At 57.3% G+C, this 18,097-nt stretch overlaps 2 protein-coding genes across 8 annotated transcripts in view; one reads left to right on the top strand and one right to left on the bottom strand.

Annotated features, from left to right (window-relative positions):
* The window catches only part of RAP1GAP (RAP1 GTPase activating protein), a 49,867-nt gene extending 48,725 nt beyond the window's left edge, over positions 1–1,142 (top strand). For 2 of the 4 annotated variants that reach the window (XR_013557689.1, XM_078452240.1), the window contains exons 25-26: positions 203–244; positions 658–768. Coding sequence is in view for 2 of the 4 variants with exons in the window: in XM_078452240.1 (XP_078308366.1) it covers positions 203–211 (9 nt within the window). In the remaining 2 variants the exon portion in view is untranslated. Of the gene's footprint in view, positions 1–202; positions 245–657 lie in introns of all 4 variants that reach the window. The other 2 variants (XM_078452238.1, XM_078452239.1) reach the window with 2 other exon arrangements.
* A 13,468-nt stretch (positions 1,143–14,610) lies between these two features.
* ALPL (alkaline phosphatase, biomineralization associated) overlaps positions 14,611–18,097 on the bottom strand; it is a 58,088-nt gene continuing 54,601 nt past the window's right edge. For all 4 annotated transcript variants that reach the window (XM_060625558.3, XM_060625555.3, XM_060625557.3 and 1 more), the window contains exons 10-12: positions 16,858–17,049; positions 16,302–16,421; positions 14,611–15,574 (exon numbers count right to left, since the gene is read on the bottom strand). In XM_060625558.3, coding sequence (XP_060481541.1) covers positions 15,309–15,574; positions 16,302–16,421; positions 16,858–17,049 — 578 coding nt within the window. In that variant the 3' untranslated portion in view covers positions 14,611–15,308. The remainder of the gene's footprint in view (positions 15,575–16,301; positions 16,422–16,857; positions 17,050–18,097) is intronic.

Genomic DNA, 18,097 nt, shown 5'->3' on the forward strand with positions numbered 1-18,097 from the left:
AGGAGGGGGTTAGCCGTTGGGGGAAGGGGACAGGTGTCCAAGGGGACCAGGGGTGGGTGCTGGACCACGAGGTCCCCCTGAGGCCAGGAGGGGTTGGGCTCATCTGGCCTGGGCACAACCAGTGTCTTCTGCTTGCCTGTGTCTCCTGCCCCATGTCTTCACCTATCCTGTCGCCTGCCTCGCTGCCACTCTGTCTGTGCAGGGCTGTTAGCCAGGCTCCAACTCTGAAGGTGAAACTGAGCAGGTCAGACCCAGTCCTCAGCTCTTGTTTGGGGGGAGAGGGTGGGAGTGGGTGGGAGTGGGGAGGAGGGGGGTGACTCCTCCTGTTCCTCTGTCACTTCCTTGGGCTGAGATCTGTGTACCTGGATTCGAATCCTCTGCTACTTAAATGCTGGGTGACTTGGGCAGGTCATCGGCCCCTCTCCGGAACTCAGTTTCCTTATCTGTGCAGCCGGGCTAATAAATGCTGCCTCACCTCTGCCCACGAGTCAGCGGGAGGATTTGGTGGGAGCCTGCAAGGGACTAGGTGGTTGCCGGGAGGGAGGGGCCTGGAGGGTCCCCAGTGGGATGGAAAGACCCAGAGCCTGGATCTGGGGCAGGCCCTTCCCGCTCCCGTCTCCCCTCATCGTGGTGTGTTCCTCTCTCTTAACCCTGCAGGTGAGGCCGCAGAAGCACAAGGTGAAGACACAGTGTCAACTCCAGGTGGATAGGACCTCTGCCCCCACGGCCAGCACCAGCCTGTGGGCTGTCCCCTGCCCCCGCCTTGGCCACCTGTCTGGACTGTCTCTGCGGGGCGGAGCCATCCGGACCCAGGAGGGGGAAGCTGCTGGCATCATCCCCACCCCCCAGGCTGGGACAGGCAGTGGTCAGTTGAAGCAGAACTCCAGGCCTGGCCTGCCCCCGCTCCGGGCCCTTCGTCACACCCGGGTGCATCTCCGGACCCCTGGGGAGCAGGACGGGAGGGCAGGATTGAGATATCTTGGTGTACACAGAGCCTGTTGCAGAGGCGGTGGGACGTGAAACGTGGTGGGATGGGCACTGGGCTGGGAGTCCTGAGTCCTGGCTTCCAGTATGGGTTCTGCTGTGTGACTTTGGGCAAGTCAGTCTCCCTCTCTGGGCGCCTCTGCTACACGTGGACAAGATTATTTCAGAGGTCAGTGAAGACTGTGATTCCATGCACCTGCCCCAGAATGGGGGATTGTCCTCCCAGGGGCCCCCATTGCCCTCCCTTGCTTCTTGGGCTCCCTGGGACCCCAGGTGGGCTGAGGGGCTGGGAGCTGGCTCTGCCTGTTGCCCCTCCTGGACCCTCAAGCTCTACCACAGATCTGCCGATGCCCTGGCCACTGCCTCCACGTGACAGACAAGTGACCCCCTTAGGGGGAAGGGAGACCTCCCTGGCTTCTCAGCCAGCACCCAGCTTAACCCCTGCCTTCCCATGCTCTGGGCACTCCAGGTCGCGGGGTCTCACTGGCCTAGAGTTATGGGCCTCGCCTTTGTGACCCCTCCACCCAACTCCCACGGAGGGGCAGCCAGGCACAGCTGCTGTGAGTCCACATCCTTGTGTGCGTCTGTCCACACTTTTTAGGCACCACGCCAAAGGCCAGCCTTCCGGCCCCAACACCCATTTTGGAAGCCCCTGTGGCTGTGTGTATGTCGGTAACAGTTGTACAAAATAAATTCTATTTATCGCTATTGTACCCCGAGTTGGGCCTGGCTTTGTGTGAACCCTGCCCCGCCCGACTCCGGACAGATCTCAGTGGTGCCGAGGCACCAGGCTGCCCGTCCCCCGCACTCTACCCTTCAGAGCTGCTAAGCTCTGGGGGCACCTCCGCGGTCAAACCACGGGTGCTGTGACCACCGGGCGTGCTTCCTTTCCACCGTGCTGCCCTCCCCTCCACCCTGTTCCCCTTCTCCAAGGGGGGCGGGGAGGGGTGGAGAATACAGCTCTGAAGTCAGGCAGACCTAGGTTTGAGTCCCCGCACCATCTCTTACTAGCTGGGTGGCCTTGAGAAACTTGAGCCTCAGTTTCCACTTCTGTGAAATGGGAGCAGTAGTACCTCTCCCAAGGGTTTGTGATGAGGGTTCGCTGGGCCGGTGTATATCAAATACCTGGCACAGCGTCTGGTTCACGGTGAGTGTTCAGAGACCAGCTTCCCTCTCTCCTTTCTCTTGCTCAGTGAAGTCCAAGAATTTCCTCAATGTGGCCACCAGGGGGCGCCAAGGGATCGCTTACCAGGACTGATGGGGGCAGGGGTGGGGGCTCAGCCGCGCAGGGCAGTTACAATCAAAGGTACTGAGTGACACGGGGTTGGGGGCGGTGGGGGGGGGGGGGGTGGTCATGTGCACAAGGCGGGGCCCAGGCTGGGTGAGGGAGACATGGAGAAGACTCCTCAGCAGTGGTGATCGAGCATCCTGGAAAGGCTTAGGAAAGTGTCCCTAGGGCAGGAAACTGCAGGTGCAGAGGTATGGAGGAGAATGGAACTGGGAAGGTAGCAAACAGTTCTGAGTGATGGGAAGGTGACAGGGTAGAGATGAAGCCAGGGGACACATGGCCTTGAATGCCAGGTCAAGGGGTCTGTGCTGAGGGCGGCGGGGAGCCATGGAGGATATGAAACTGGGAGGGATTGTCATAGCAGTTGGGAACTGCTGGTGTAGACCAGCTGGGCAGTGTCAGGCAGGGAGGGGAGGATCAAGGTGGCAGATGTTGGGGACAGAGGGCAGGAGGACAGTGGACAGGCCTGGAAGGACGGGGCTCGGGTGGGGCGTGAACATCTGGGCGAAGGACCTGATGGGATGTGGGGCTGAGTGGGGAGTCCAGCCTGGGTACTGGGTGAGGGGGGCCCCCTCTGAGGATGGAGTGCAGGAGCAAGGGCAGCCTGGATGGCCACGTACCCTGGCCTCCCTGACAGTTTTGCAGCCCCCTCCCCCCCGCCACCAGCCCCCACGCCCTCCCCAGGACGGCGGTAAGTGCACCCACTGCCATGCTCTTCCTGCCAGGGCCCTTCTGTGGCGCTAGGATGTCTGGGGCCACCCGGGGGCTGTGACTCACACCCGATGCCTAACCGCACCCACCTGGTTTGGCTCTAGGCTGCCCTGGGCTCTGTGGGTCCCCTACTAGCCCTAGCCCTTCCCTGCACAACCGCCATCGCACCCCCTCCCATTCTCCATCTCTGGTCGGGTCTCCTCCCGTCCCACCGCCGAAGGGCCGGCAGCCACAGTTCAGCACCAAGGTCAGGAGCTTGGCTCTGAGTTCCTTTATCTCCTCTCCGTGCGAGTTGGGGCACATGATTTTGGCTCTCTGGGCCTCAGTTTCCTCAACTGTACAGTGGGAACGCTAAACCCTGATGTGAAGATTCAAAAGTGCACCCTGGCACGTGATAGGCTCTGAGAAATTGTGTGCGTGTTGGGAGTGGGAGCCGTGATTAGCCATGAATGGGAACCAGACCTACAGCCCACATCAGAGGATGTGGGGTCAGCTTTCTGTGTGGACGATGGAGTGATCGGTGTCGGGCCTGACACGGGCGTCCGGACACGAGGCTTTGGGAACATACGATTGCGGGTTGCTTCCTTGAGCCTCAGCTCCCCAGGCTTTACTGGGACTGACGATCCTTTTATAAAAGAGTCTGGGTACCCCTGCTCGTGGCCCTTACTCCCTCGTGCAGCTCCGACCCACAGCAGGGCTAGAGCACTGGGGGCTGTCGTGGCAGAAGCAGACCTTGCCTTTGCCCCCCTGTCTGCCCGGTCTGTGCCGGCCCCCCATCTGTGGCAAGGGCAGGCCTCCGGGCTGGCTTTCAGGCTGGGCCCCAACCCACACCCACCTCTCCAGGCTCCAAGATGGGGCCAGGGGAGGCTGAGGAGGAATCTGGCCTCTGGGATCAAAGTGTCCAACGCTGTTTCTCTTGTGCCTGCGCCAGTGCCGTGCTCACTCTGGGCTCCGAGGTGGGGAGGGCGAGCCAGGACACTGACCCGAGGCTGGAATTAGGGCTTGGGTGGGGGGCACCGGGCTCCGGGAAGCACTGGACTCTACTTAGAAATAGCTCTGGTGGTGGAAATGGCAGCCAGAGGTTTCTCCAGACGCAGGAGGCAAGAGGCCTCCCGTGGAGGGACTTGGGCACCTGGCTGACCTACCGTCCCCGTCCCCCGTGCCTCAGAGCTGGTACCTGTCTCTCCAGGCCTCAGGTTCGTTGCCTGTCAAAGGAGGACAAAGCCTTACCTATTGGTGTGAAAAGACTGTCATGGCTTCTAGGGTGCCTGGCCTAATAGGAGGGGTCCTCCCCTGTCCCCTGGGGTGTCCCTGGACATTCATGGTTAACCCTGAGGCGACTTTGCCAAGGAGACGGCCGCAGGCTCAGGCCCGCCCAGTGCCAGGGGACGGGGACCTGGATGTTCTCTACTGCTTAGGCCACAGGGGGTACTTAGCCAGGGACCCTGGAATGTAGAGGTCCCTCCCTCCCTGTACCCGCCCTGCCAAGGGGACAGCCAGGGACGGAGTCTCCTGAAATAACCAGATCTGGTTAGTGAGGCTAATTTTAAAAGCCACTCTGGCTGCCCCATAGGCCCTTCTGGGAAGCCATGAATATCCCTGTGTTGCCCCTGGGAAGCAGGGTGAGGGGAGAGTGGCAGGGGCTGGGGCTGGACTCCCACTCCTGTTAGTGCGGGAGACCCCAAGCTGCCTCCCAGGGCCTGCCCATCCGGGACCCAGAGTCCCAGGCCCAATGTTGGGGCTCGGGGGCCCAGCCTCTGTCCCGATCCACTCAGGGCGAACTCCCGTGGGCTTTCAGGACCCTCCGGCACCTGCACTGGTCTCCCTGAAGCAGCACTGGACGGGGGGACTTAAGCTCTCTGGCTCTCTCCCACTGTCTCCATTGCTATGTTCATCTCTGGATCTCTGCCTCTCCCTGTCTCTGACGCTCGAGGTCCCTCTTTGCAGCGGTGGCTCTGTCCCTCTCTCTCGGGGCCCATCGTGAAGGAGGTCAGACAGCATTCCTGACAGTCCATAGGCTGGACTCTGTGTACCAGGTGGGAGTGGGTGTCCACCTGGGAGCTGAGGGCCCGGTAGGGGAGGACAGCAGTCCTGGGGGCGGACAGGAGCTATAACTGGGCAGGCAGGGGGCCATGTCCAGGCACGACATGGGCCACCTGGACAGGTGCCAGCAGAAGGAATGAGCTCCAGGGGTAGGATTGCCAGATTTAGCAAGTAGAAACACGGAGCCCAGTTAAACTTGAATTTCAGATAAACAAGAAATAATTTTTAGTTTAAGTACACCTCATGCAATATTTGGGACATACTTATACTAAAAAATCATTCCTTGTTTATTTGAAATTCAAGTTTAACTGGTCATCCTATATTTTGTCTGGCAACCCTATCCTGGGAGGCTCTTGGAGGGAGCGGAGAGGTTTCTTAGGAATGACAGGTTTTATACACAGACCGTGGGAGCCCCAGCCTGGTGGGGGTAGCACAACCATACCCCAGTGTCACAGCGCGGGCACACCTCCTGCCCAGAGAGATTTCAGTTCTCTGGGGGTGGGGACAGTCCTTGGGAGGCCGTGACCCCGACATCAGTTACCTCCTCAGTGGAACCATGGACCTCAGAAGGGAGGGTCTGTGTACGTTCTCTGCTGAGCCCCGTGCCTAACCCAGGGCCCGGCACATAGTAGGGGTTTCATAAATACTTGCTGAATGAAGAATCCTCCCGACCCACCCCAATGGGGATGGGGATGCTTGGCCAGCAGGGGGCTCCAGCAGCCTACCTCCCAAGCTCCTTGAGGCTAACTGGTGAGTGCAGTGCCCCCACCCTGGGGACTCCCAAAGTGCGCTGCAGGAAGAGAGTGAAGGGGCAGGCGGAGAGAGGAGGCCAGTTTTTCCCTATCACACCCCTGCCCCAGACCCCAGTTGCAACTCGGAGTTCAGCCTGGGCAAGAGTGTGGAGGGGGGTGGGGATGAGGGCAGGGTGACTTTTGGCTTCTGGCCTTGGGGGGCTGCTTGGGACTAAGGTGGAGGGGCAGGCCGCAGGGGTGTTGGCAGGGCTCGTCTTCAGGGCACTGGGACAGCCAGGCGGATTCCTGGGACCCAGAGGGTTGTGAGTTCTTGTTTCTGGAGAGCTGAAATGGGCATTTTCCCGTGGACTATCAATCTCAGGGGTCTCCCTGGAGGGGATGACTATGCCCTCCCACACCTCCCCAGGAACAGAGTCCCTTAAGTAGCCTTTTCATTCACTCATTCATTCATTCATTCATTCGCTGACTCACCCACTGTCACCATTTGCTGAGAGGAACTCACTTCGGGTCTGGTGCTAAAGGACCTTAGCTACTTGGCTGGGCTCGAACACCTGTTCCACTGCCTGCACTTGCCACCGGCTCCCGGTGGATCCTGGGCAAGAGACTGAGGACCTTGGTTTTGCCCTCCCTGCGGTGGGGTCGACGCCAGCAGCTCCCTCCCGGGGTAACTAAAGACAGGAGTTGATGCCTGCCCACGGTAGGTGCCGCAGGAGGGGGGCCCTCATGGTCACTGTCATTATCATCAGTATCATTTCGAGGTCCCTCTGGGCTGGGCAGGGAGCTGTCACTGGCCCCGAGGCCCTGGCTTCATGGCCAGTGTCACCCTGAGGCCCCACCTCCTCTCAGGGGTTTCAGCCACCTCAGCCCCCATCCCTCCTTTTCAAGAAATGTCACCTCTTCCAAGGTGTCTCTGGCTTCTAGATGCAGCAATGAATCCTTCAGAGAAAAGCAAAGAGATGGGGACAGAGCCTGGAGCGGCCGTCGGAAGGCAGGGCTTGGGCCTGGCCCCCTCTAACCTGCGCGTGAGCTGGAGCTTGTCCCTTCCTGCCCTGGGCCTCGGTTTCCCCAGTTGTACGGCGAGGGTGTGGGGCTGGACATCCTCCATGCCCGGGAAGGGACCTGTGTGGCATCCTGTTAGTAACGGTTTAGCTCCGAGCCTATAATCACATCTGCCCTGGGAAGAACTAACACAGCGTTTCTTTAAATTGGGCTCTAATTGCGGCTTTTAGTGGAGTCAGCTGCTCCCCTCCCCCAGCTGCTCTGAATCAGGGAGGTTGTCCCAGCCTGCCCCGCCAGGCCCAGGAGTCCCCTGAGATTACTCTGGCTGTCACTGAGCCGGTGACGGGTCAGGGACTGATGTCTCGCGAGGACCTACTGTGTGTCATGCCCTGAGCCGGGCACTTTCCCTCCAGAGGACTCTGGGTCACCTCACTACAATTGTGGGTGGCAGGGGCCACTGAAACCACTTTTCAGAGAGGACATTGAGGCACAGAGAAGTGTAGTCACTTACCCAAGGCTGCTCAGCTAGGATGTGGCAGAGTCCGGATTTGAACCCAGATCTGTTGGATTCCAGGGCTTTGTTCTCAGCCTGAAGCTGAGATGTGCCCTGCCCCGGCTCAGTCCAGCCTCCCTCGTGGGGGGCTCTGCAGGGGCAGCCAGCATGGCCAGAGCCCCGGTCGCAGCCTTCTCCGTCCACAGGTGACCACAGCCGTTCTGCTTCTTCCCTACTGGCTAGGACTGGAGAACAGGGTGTCGGTGGACGTGGCCAGAGGTAGCCCCCCTCTCCTCGGGTGGGGCAGGGGCCTGTGGTTTCCCTGTTTGTTCTGGAGATCCCAGCCGCTTCCCTGAGGAGACAGCTAGCGGTTCCCAGGCCACAGCCCCTCGGGTGGAGCCAGACCGCGGCTGGCCAACCTGGGAGCACTGCCCACCAGCCCCACTGGGGTCTGCCAGGCCCTGGCGCTGGGTGGTCTGGGCAGGGGCCAGGAGGGGCCTCGATCTGGGCTGCGGGACAGGAGCCAGGCTTGGAGTCAGGCTCAAGGCTGCCCTGCCAGGGACTCGGAGGGCTCCCGAAGGCTGGGGATGGCTGGACAAGGGGTAGAGGCAGGCATGGGGCAAACATTGTCTTGAGGGGAGCCCAGGAGGGAAGGCCCCAGGCCCCAGTTCCATCTGAGGGCCCCGAGAGAAACATCCATCCCCTTCGGGATTGTCTCCTTTGGATGGCTTCCACTCAACCATTGAGCTGGTTCAGACAGGAGCCTACCTTAGAGGCTGGTGGAGAAGACAGGGTGGCAGGCAGAAGACCTAGATCCCAGCTCTGCCCGCCTCTGGGCCTCAGTTTCTCCATCTGTACCATGGGAAGGGGACAGGACTCCACGTTTGACAAGAGCTCCTCTGGCTGGGTAGGCAGGAGTTGGGGGGGTGGGTAGCCCAGACTGGAAGGATCTCAGTTGTTCCTGGATTTATTTTCAGAAGCTTCCGGCACCACCTCCCTTCCTCCCTCTCCCACCTTGGAGGAATCCCAGAAGTGAACACCTGCTGGAGTGAAAAAGGCTCCTGTGGGTTTTGGAGTCTGACGGACCCCGGTTCAAATCCTGGCCACTGGCTGGCTGTGATCCTGGGCCCATCACGTTCTCTCTGTGCCCTGCAGCTTTAAATACCGTCACGACCCTCCTCCTTGTGTCTCTAGCTGAGCTCCTCCACTGAATCCAGACTCATCCTTCCCAACTACCCACGGGCATGTCCACCCCCGAGTCCAACGGGTATCTCTAAGCCAACGTGAGCCAAACCACTTCTCTGTTTTCCCTCCAAATCTCTTCCCCCATGTCCATAAATGCACTCCTCCCAGGTGCCCAGGCCAAAAGCTCAGGGGGCATCCCCGGTTCCTCTACTTCCTCTGCTCCCCACATTCAGTCCCTCAGCAAGCCCTGCTGGCTTTAAGTCCCAAACTTGTCTGGGATCCAGCTGCTTCCCGCCACCACCACACTTAGCTGGCCCAAGCCAGCTCCACCCCCAGCGACAGCAAGGCCTCCAGACTGCCTCCAGCGTCTACTCCTGGTGTTCCCGGTTCTTCCTCTGCACGGTGGCCAGAGTGATCTTTCCAAAGCACAAACTGGACCACGTCACCTTCTGTGTCTAAGCCATTTTAGTGTGTGACTTCAAGTTGGTGTCTGACCCTTTCTGGGCTGCCTTCCTCCCTGGCCTCCAGCCCTGAGCGTGGTCTGGGGGACTGTGGAGAGGGGCCTGTGCCCCAGGAGATCCCTCAGGAGCGAAGGCAGACAAAGGGCACACGAAGCACCAAAACTTGCCATGAGGGAAGATGCCAGGACGGCATCTGCTCATGCCCGGGGAGCGGGCAGCAGCCCCTCAGGCCTTGGCCCCGGGGGCTGTGGGAGGGAGCGGGGTGAATGGTCACATCTCACGCTCCTCCAGATCCTGCCTCAGGACCCTCCTGCACTCTGCCCCGGCCAACGGTCCTCAGGGCTCAGCCTCTCAGCTGCCATCCTCTCCCAACCAGGTGGCCTGAGTGAGCAGGAGCCTAATCACAGGGCCCTCAGCCAGGGTGTGCAAGCCCAGGCTGCCCTCCGATGCCCTGGAGCCAGCCACCCTGGCGGGGGCAGGTGGGGACAGAGGCTCTGCTGGCAGCCCACGGGCATTCCCCACCAGGACAAGGGCCCAGGATCTCCGCCCGTGATGTCCCGCCCCTGCCACCTTTGCACTGACACTCCCGACCTCTCCTGGCTGCTCACCATGCCCAGAGGAGGTCTGGGCATGATTGAATCCCGCACTGGGGCGCCACGGCGCTCAGCTTCCCGTCCTTCGTCCCTTGGTGGTGTGTGACTTTACATAAAGTGACCAGTTTCTCTCTGCTTCTGTTTCTTCCTCTGTAAAATGGAGACAGAAACAGTCCTGCCCTCTCTGAGAGTGGTGGGGAGGCTAAATAGGCTAAGTGCCCTGTGAGGCACCAGGAACAGTGCCTGGCACTCTGGGGACACCATAGAAATGTTCGCCCGCGTGCCTTGGCTTGGGTTCCCGCTACCTCAACGATCGTAGGCCTCTGTTCCCGCGGGTAGGAGGGACACGTGGCCCTGGCTGGTGGCAGACCCCAACCTGCCTGCCCCCTGCTTGGCTGGTGGGCACGTGTGTCCTCCCCATCCTGAGGCCGGCGCAGATGGCTGAGGAGCAGGACTCCATGGCCTGGAGTCATGATCACGGCGGCAGCACAAGGAGGCCCCAGGGAGCCACCCAGAAACTCGGGAGCCCAAATCCTCTTCTAAGAACTTAATCTCCCCAGCCCACCCTCCCCACCCCCTGATCGGCTGGTGCTAGATCTTGGTGGGAGGTCTTGGGTTAGCCACCAAGGCTAATTATAAACTCTGCTGGCTTGGGGCTCTTACTCCCCCATGGAAGGGCTTCTGCGGCTGATGGGGCCTGGCTTGTTTTCCTTGAAGGGATTAGCACCCAGAGGCCAGGGAGGGGACACGGGCTGGGAGTCAGGCACACCTAGGTTCAACTTGCAGCTGTCACTTACAAGCCATGGGCCCTGAGCAGGTCACTGTGTTCTGCCACGCCTCACCCTTCTCATCTGCGAAATGGGGATGATATTGCCCACCTCACAGGATGGTGGGGGGCGTGTACGTGACACATGTGCCCGCAAGGTGTCAACCTCACTGCAGTTGATGTGCTGCTCCCTCAGTCCCTCAATATCAGCGCAGTCAGTTTGCTGACCAACTATTCACTCACCGGCTGTTCCAGCCGCCTTCTGGACAGGTAGGAGCTGGGACTCTCAGGCACATATTTGGGGTTTGTTCCCTCTTCCCGTCTCCATGGGCCCAGCTTCTCCTGCCTGGTCCACCGTCACAGTTTCTTTGGGCAGCCATGATGATCTTTCAAAAATGAGGCTCACTCCCAGGCTCCAGAACCTTCCATGGCTCCCCAGGGTCTTCGTTCACCTCCAGCTTCTTGGAATGGCATTCGAGACCTTCCTGCCCATCTGTCCCCACAAGGTCTCCTCTGGAATCCTCTCTGTACCCCCACGTTCTGCCTCAGTGCTCCTTGGCCCGTCAGGCCCCAGCCTGCTTGCTGCCCTCTCTGCCTCAGTGCCCGCCCCACCGTGCCCTCTGCTGGTTAGCTGCCCCCACAGCTCCTTGCTTCGCCTGTGCACTGGGATTGCTTCTGGCCATCTTGTCGTGAGATGTGAGCTTTCCAAGGACAGAACCACGGCCCATTCACAGGCATGGGTCCCGAGCTCTGTCTCCACCCAGACCGGAGGGGTAACGTCTGCCGAAAGGGGCTTAGTGTGAGTTCCTTGAGTGCTGGGGACGGTGGCAAACAGGAGAGCCACACGCTGGATGGGCCGCCATCTCTCGGCTCAGATCAGCCCCTGCCCTGCAGAAACGTGCAGCCGTGCCAGCCAGACCTTCCAATTTTTCGAAAAAGCCAGAAGTCCAAATATCACGTGATGTGAAATCTCCCAATGTTTTCAAACACCCTGAGGATGTAGTGATGTCTGGGGAGCGAGTGAGCATAAGCTCCGAGAGTCCATAATGCTGAGGTTGGAAACCTGCTCCAAAGCTGAAGATGTCACTACTCAGCCTTTTTTGCATCTAGGTGGTCATGTGACCACTTCTTACCAACGGACCATGAGTGGAGGTGACGTGTGGCACTTCCAGGAAGAAGTGGCTAAAAAGAGGGTCCCCCCCCATCGATGTGCTGCTCACGCAGAACCTCGGTAGTCCCAGTGAGATGGTGCATCCGGGACTTGGAGGAGGCAGAACTACGAGGTGGAAAGAGCCTGGGTCCCAGGCGCCCGACCAGAGGCACCAGATGTTTAAGATAGAAATAAACTCTTCCCGTGTTAAGTTCCGGATTTATCTTTCACAGAAGGCAGGGTTATCTGGATGAATACATGTGGATTTGCCATCCTTTCTTTGTTCTGGAAACCCTTGTGCTGTGGATACTGTCATTCCAGTGTAGGCAGCAAAGTGAAAGAACTTGCCCCCGTTCATAGAAACGACAGTGCAATGGAGCAGAGGCAGGCACTCCCGTCTCTCTGACCCACAGTCCGTGCTTTTTAGCCTCCTCCGTGTATCGCAAAGTTAAACAGATGTTATTGGTGCCCTGTTTGTATCCTCTGAGCATTTAAGGTCCCAGCACGTGCCCTGGGGCTTTCTCTCAGCCCTGCAAGGGCAGGTTGGAAGTGCCCAGCTGTCATCTTTCCGGGAGCAGCCCTTGGCCAATGAAGGATGAGAGTTGGTGAGTAAACACCACAGCTCCCTCACCTGCCGGCAGGAGGATGGATGGAGGGGCGTCTTCTGCTGGGCCTCCTGGTGGCCCCGGGGCGGGGCGCAGGGGTGGGGGTTGAGCCCTGGTTGCCCCTGATGGCGAGCTGCTACATAACTTACCTTTTATCAGCTTCCCTCCTTCTCCTGTCCCACTTCCCCACTCTCCGCCTGGTGCCTTCTGGGTTCCTTTCACAAACCACAGGTGCACAAATCCTTTTCTCAGGGTCTGTCTTTGGAAAACCCAACCCAAGACACAAAGTATGGCTTGCACATCCTGGAGACACGTAAGCTGACTTCAGGTGGTACTGGGGAGCGTTTAAAGCTCAACAGCTCCCGTGTGGATTTAAACAACTGTTTAGGACATAATAGTAGAGATAACATATAAATTGTGAAAGTGGTAGGAGTTGTCTTTTTGCCCTGGCAAGAATGAATGCGTGTAGTTTTAATTTTTTTTTTTAATGTGTATGTATTTATTTTGAGAGAGAGAGGGAGAGAGAGAAAGGGAAGGGAAAGGGCAGAGAGAGAGGGAGACATGGGGCTTGAACCCACGAACTGAGAGATCATGACCTGAGCTGAAATCAAGAATAGATGCTTAACTGACTGAGCCACCCAAGTGCCCATAGTTTTTTGGTTTTTTTTTTTTTAAGTTTATTTATTTTGAGAGAGAGAGAGTGCAAGCAGAGTAGGGACAAAGAGAGAGGAGAGAGAATCTGAAACAGGCTCCACATTGTCAGTGCAGAGCCTGATGTGGGGCTTGAACCCACAAACTGTGAGTTCATGACCTCAGCCGAAATCAGGAATCTGATGCTTAACCGACCGAGCTGCCCAGGGGCCCCCAAGCACCCCTTAGTTTTAATTTTCTCTCCCAGCATCGGCATGGCTGGACTCCCCTTTCTGCCAGGACTGCCAGAAAGTTCAGAGAGAAATCAGCTCGATTGCATTTTCTCCCCTGAAGAAGGGCACACTTCTGACATGGTTTCTCATCTTTCTGAGTTCACATTTGACTCGTGTGTGTTGAGTCACTAGCATTGGCTGCGTTCGAATGTTGTCAGGAAGTCGGAAACGTATTATAAACAAAGGATGTCATTAAGTATAGGGGTTTTGGAATCGGATGTATGTGGATTCAAATCCCAGCCCCACAACCTGGGGACCTTGAGCAATCACGCCACGCCTTGCACCCTCGGCTTCCTTAATCTATAAATGTGGATGACAGGGGCCTACTTCCTAGTGAGGATCAAATGAACTGAATCCATATAGATCACCAAGCAGAGCTTGTCAGCTGGTAAGTGTTCAATGTTTACGATTATGATTATTACCTTCATAGGGACTGTCATTCCAATGAGGCAAGGAGCACACTTGGAGAACCCTGTATACCCAATATCAGGTGCAATCCTGAGCCCAGTTCTCAGGCCAGATAATCAGGAATGGAAAGATCACCATCGCCAAGCTAGGCTGAAGCTCTGTGAAGGCAAGGAGCATGTCTGTGTTGTTTGCCACAAAATTCCTAAGACCTGGTTTGGTGCCTGGCACCTACTCAACACAATCAACCCTTGAACATGAGCGTTAGGGGCACCAACCCCCTGCGCGGTAAAACATCCGTGTATAATTTGTGACCCCCTCCCCAAATTTAGCAAATAGCCTCCTAAAGACTAGAAGCCTTACTGATAACATAAAACAGTCAATTAGCTGTTAACATATTTATGTTGTGTGTATTATGTTAAAATAAATATGTTAACAATTGACATATTTGATATTATATGCACCGTATACTATATTCTTACAATAAAGTAAGCTAAAGAAATGTTATTAAAAAAAAAAAAAACATAAGGAGGGGCACCTGGGTGGTTCAATTGGTTGAGCATCCCACTCTTAATTTCGGCTCAGGTCATGATCTCACAGTTCGTGAGATCGAGTCCTACATCAGGCTCTGCGCTGACAGCGTGGAGCCTATTTGGGATTCTCTGTCTCCCTCTCTCTCTGCCCCTTCCCCTCTCTCTCTCTCTCTCAAAATAAATACATAAAAAAAAAGTATCATCTTTAAAAAAAAGAAAAGAAAATCTTAAGGAAAATACATTTCCTGTATTTATCCCCAAAAAATCTGCATGTAAGTGGACCCATGCAATTTAAACCTATCTTGTTCAAGGGTCAACTGGATTTGCTGGATGAATGAATGAATGAACGAACGAACAGCTCCACTGGACCAGGACATGGAGCTCTGTCTGTCGGAGCTGTGTGGCAAGAGTGTCACAGGGCCCTTGAAGGCCTTCTTGCTGTGAGTTTCAGGACCCAGAGGCATACTTTTCTCTAATAGCAACCCAGACCGGACTGCGTCCCATTCTATAGCTAAGAAGACAGAGACACAGAGATACAAAGCAGTTTGTCCAAAGTCACGCAGGTAACAAGTGAAGAAGCCCCCGGGTCAGCAGGATACCCCTTCCTCCCCGCCGGACTCCATCTGCCCTCCTGGGCCCAGAGTCCAATTCTTCCCAGAGAAACAAGCTTGTTTCATTCTCTTCCTCACTGACCACAAAGACTCAGTTCTGTCCTCAGAAATGTTTGGAAAGTTTTATTTAAATGTCTTGTGTTCCCTTTTAACCAACACCAAAAAGAGAAAAAAAAAATTTTGCCGTTCCAAACAGGGGTGTCGCTTCAGAGAGGAGTGGGCGTGCGTGTTAAGAGCTGGGAAGTGTCTGGCCACCCTGGGGTTGGATGGCCAGTCCCAGTTTACTTCCTGGGAGCCCCTGGCGGCCTCGGAATGAGTGAGCAAACCCCCATCCTGCAGGGAAGGACTCGGTCTCCCCTGCGGGTAGGGACATGAGCATGATGGGGCCTGGTGGTTCCAAGAGGGGAGGGGAGTGGGAAGGTCAGATCCGGAATGTTCCATGGAAGCTTCGGGGCCTCCAGGCCTGGAGAAATATGTTTGCTAGAAAAATAAGATGCTTTGAGAATTTCGGCAGTCTGTGTTCTCTGCCTGCCCAAGAGAAACCTACTCTGTTGGCCAAAGGGGCAGCAGGGAGGGATCAGAGGCCGGAGGCCAGGAATGGGTCTGGTGCCAGTGGAGGATTCCAGAGGGGAGCGAGGCGGGCAGCAGACTTTGGTTTCCTGGGTCCTCTTTCTGGCAGCTGTTGAGGCTGTGAAGGCCCCCCGCCTCCCCAGCCCTTGAGGTGTGGGCTCCCAGGTGGTGGGCAGTGCTGAGAGAGGGAGGCTGGCCATCTGTCATAGGCTAGTGGGTGCCTGGGCCGCGGGCCCTCAGAACAGGATGCCCAAGGAGGGCAGGGCCAGCAGGAGGAACAGGGGACCTGGTGAAGGGCCACCTGCCGAGCTGGCCGAGGCACAGTGGTCAAGGTTGGCACCGATGCAGGCCGCGTAAGCCATCACGTGGGGAATGTAGTTCTGCTCGTGGACGCCATGTAGCAGGTGCGCCATGGGACCCTTGGCGAAGACCGCCACGTCCTCCCCACCGTGGGTCTCATGGCGCAGGGGCACAGCAGACTGCGCCTGGTAGTTGTTGTGAGCTGTGGGCCAGAAGAAACACTTGCTGAGAGCCTGCCAGGGGACTGGCAGTCTGCAGCCACTTCCCCCCCGCTCTTTCAGGCTGGCTCACATGCCCTCGTTTCATAGAGGAGGAAACCGAGGCTCAGTGCCGGGAAGTCATTTTGTGTAAGGCCACGGGATTTGGGCCTGAGTCCGTTCTGACACAGAAGCCTGTACCCTCAACCCCCAGAAGAGAAAAATCAACCTCAGCTGGGCTGTTTCAATTCGAAGGGAACAGTCAACCCGGGAGAGCCTCCTACCATTGGCTGCACAGTTAGACCCCCATGGGCTACTGGGGCCATCATGAGCAAATGAATATTCAACAGGAGGGAACCAGATGAATACACTGAGAAGGCTCAGATTTTGGAATATTATATAGCCCATAAAAATGGCAGTGTAACAGAGCAGGCACCTGCACGTGCCGGGCACTACACGAAGCTCCTCAGACCCAGTTAGTCCTTCAGACAACCCTGGGAGCTAGAATTCTTTTAAGGAGGAAAGGGAAGCTGGGGAAGACCACGTTGATGCCCAAGGTCACAGAGCTGCTCAATCGTACAAGGGGGTTTGAACTGGGATTGCTCTGACTCAAGTCATGGCTCTTAGGAGACCCCTGACCTTGGGGTCTCCTACAGGGAGCCTGCAGGGTTCCCAAGCCCATCCCCAAGGGGCACCGTGTCCCCTCCCAGCTCTGGACTTTGACAATCTCACCGTAGTCCACCATGGAGACGTTCTCTCGCTCACCGCCTACTACCTTGTAGCCAGGCCCATTGCCATACAGGATGGAGGTGAAGGGCTTCTTATCTGTGTCACTCACCATGGGGGCCAGACCTGCACAGAAAGGCATTGGCCCCGGAGTCATGTTGGAGTCCCCAAGCCCCAGCCTGGCAACCCTCAAGTCCCCTTTGAACTACTCCATGAAGCCACCTTCTAAACCTGGCTTACTTCCAACTAACCACCCCTCAGTTTTCACTGTGCCCACATCCCCCTCATCTGGTATTCCACCTGGCTGTCTGTCCATCCACCCAGCCCTCACCAGTCCATCCATCCATCCTCTCTCTCATTCTTCTATCCACCCATCACACAGGTAGCCACTCATGCACTTGACCCTACACCCCCCACCCATCCATAACTTCTCTGTCCTACCCAATTCTCATGGATCCCACACGGGCCAGGCCCCGAGCTTGCTGGCTCTCCCACCCTGCGCCTGCTCCCAGACGGGCAGCCTGGGAGTGCCCAGTGTCCACCCCAACAGAGGCCCACCTACCAAAGATAGAGTTGCCACGGGGGGTATACCCGCCGAAAGTGAAGACATGAGAGTGGTCTGCAGTGACGATGGTCAGTGTGTCTTCCACGGACGTCATGGCGCCTGCCTGTCCAATCGCCTGGTCCATCTCTACTGCCTCATGCAGCGCCTGCTTGGCCTTGCCTTCGTGATGCCCGTGGTCAATCCTGCCTCCTTGAGACACCGAGGCAGAGGGCTCGGGTGAAGGGGAGGGAAGATCGGTGCCCCCAGGCCCCACCACGCTACTGCTGGATCAACCTTTCTTTGATGGGGAACTGCCATGCGCCGTGTACCACGCCAGGCACTTTATGTGGCATTCAACCTTTACAGCGGCTCAGAGAAGGTAGGCTGTAGACCAAGGGCTCATGCACAGAGAGAGCAAAGCCAGATCCACCTGACTGAAAACTCTGTGCTCTGTCTGTGACCCCATGGGGCTCTCAGTGCAGCATCTTCAGCTGCTTGAAGGAGTCTGAGACCTCAGACAGACAGAGAAGGGAACCAGCAAGCCTGAGGTCCTACCGAGTGCCAGGCACAACAAGCCGGTGTCTTATTTCCCCGTAACAACAATCCTGGGCAGAAATGGGCACAATCGGCCCCATTTACAGATGGAGCAAATGAGGCCTGGGGGCAGAAGTGACGCGACCAAGGTGGGAGTAGCGGGATTTGAATTCAGGCATGACTCTCATTCTCAGTGCCCATGACAAGCCTTCATAAAGGCCTCTGAAGCCTGGATCCTGTGCCGCCTCTCCTATATGAGCGCAAGATGCTTGGCTTTGAGCCTGGCTTTAAAGGTCATGGCTCAGGGCTACATGACCTGAGGGGACCCCTCCTTGTCTCTAACAGGAGAAGGATGCCTGAGTGGACACTCCCAACTCTGAGGGTCCTGAGCCGGGGCGGCCTGGCCGCCCTCGCTTCCCACTGGCCTGAGCCTCACCACTCTGGCCTGGCAGGCTGGCAGGGTGGGTCCTCCCTTTGTTGTGGGTCTGGGAGCAGTCACAAAGAGAAATGCTCCCAGGGGAGCCTGTGCTCACCACCATTGGTTCCTGGCTGGGTCCTTGGCGTCAGAGGCCTGTTCAGGCCAGGCTGAGACCTGCCATGCTTAAGTGGGAACCCTGGGGTTTGGCGAGAAAGCGGCCAAGCCGGCTTGGCTGCCACTGGCCTCTGGAAGGCAGAGGGGCCTGAGTGTGTGTATATGTGTGGTGAGAGTATATGTGCAAGTGTG

This window comes from Panthera onca, chromosome C1 (genome assembly GCF_046562875.1).
Source record: "Panthera onca isolate mPanOnc1 chromosome C1, mPanOnc1 haplotype 2, whole genome shotgun sequence".
Lineage (NCBI taxonomy): Eukaryota > Metazoa > Chordata > Mammalia > Carnivora > Felidae > Panthera > Panthera onca.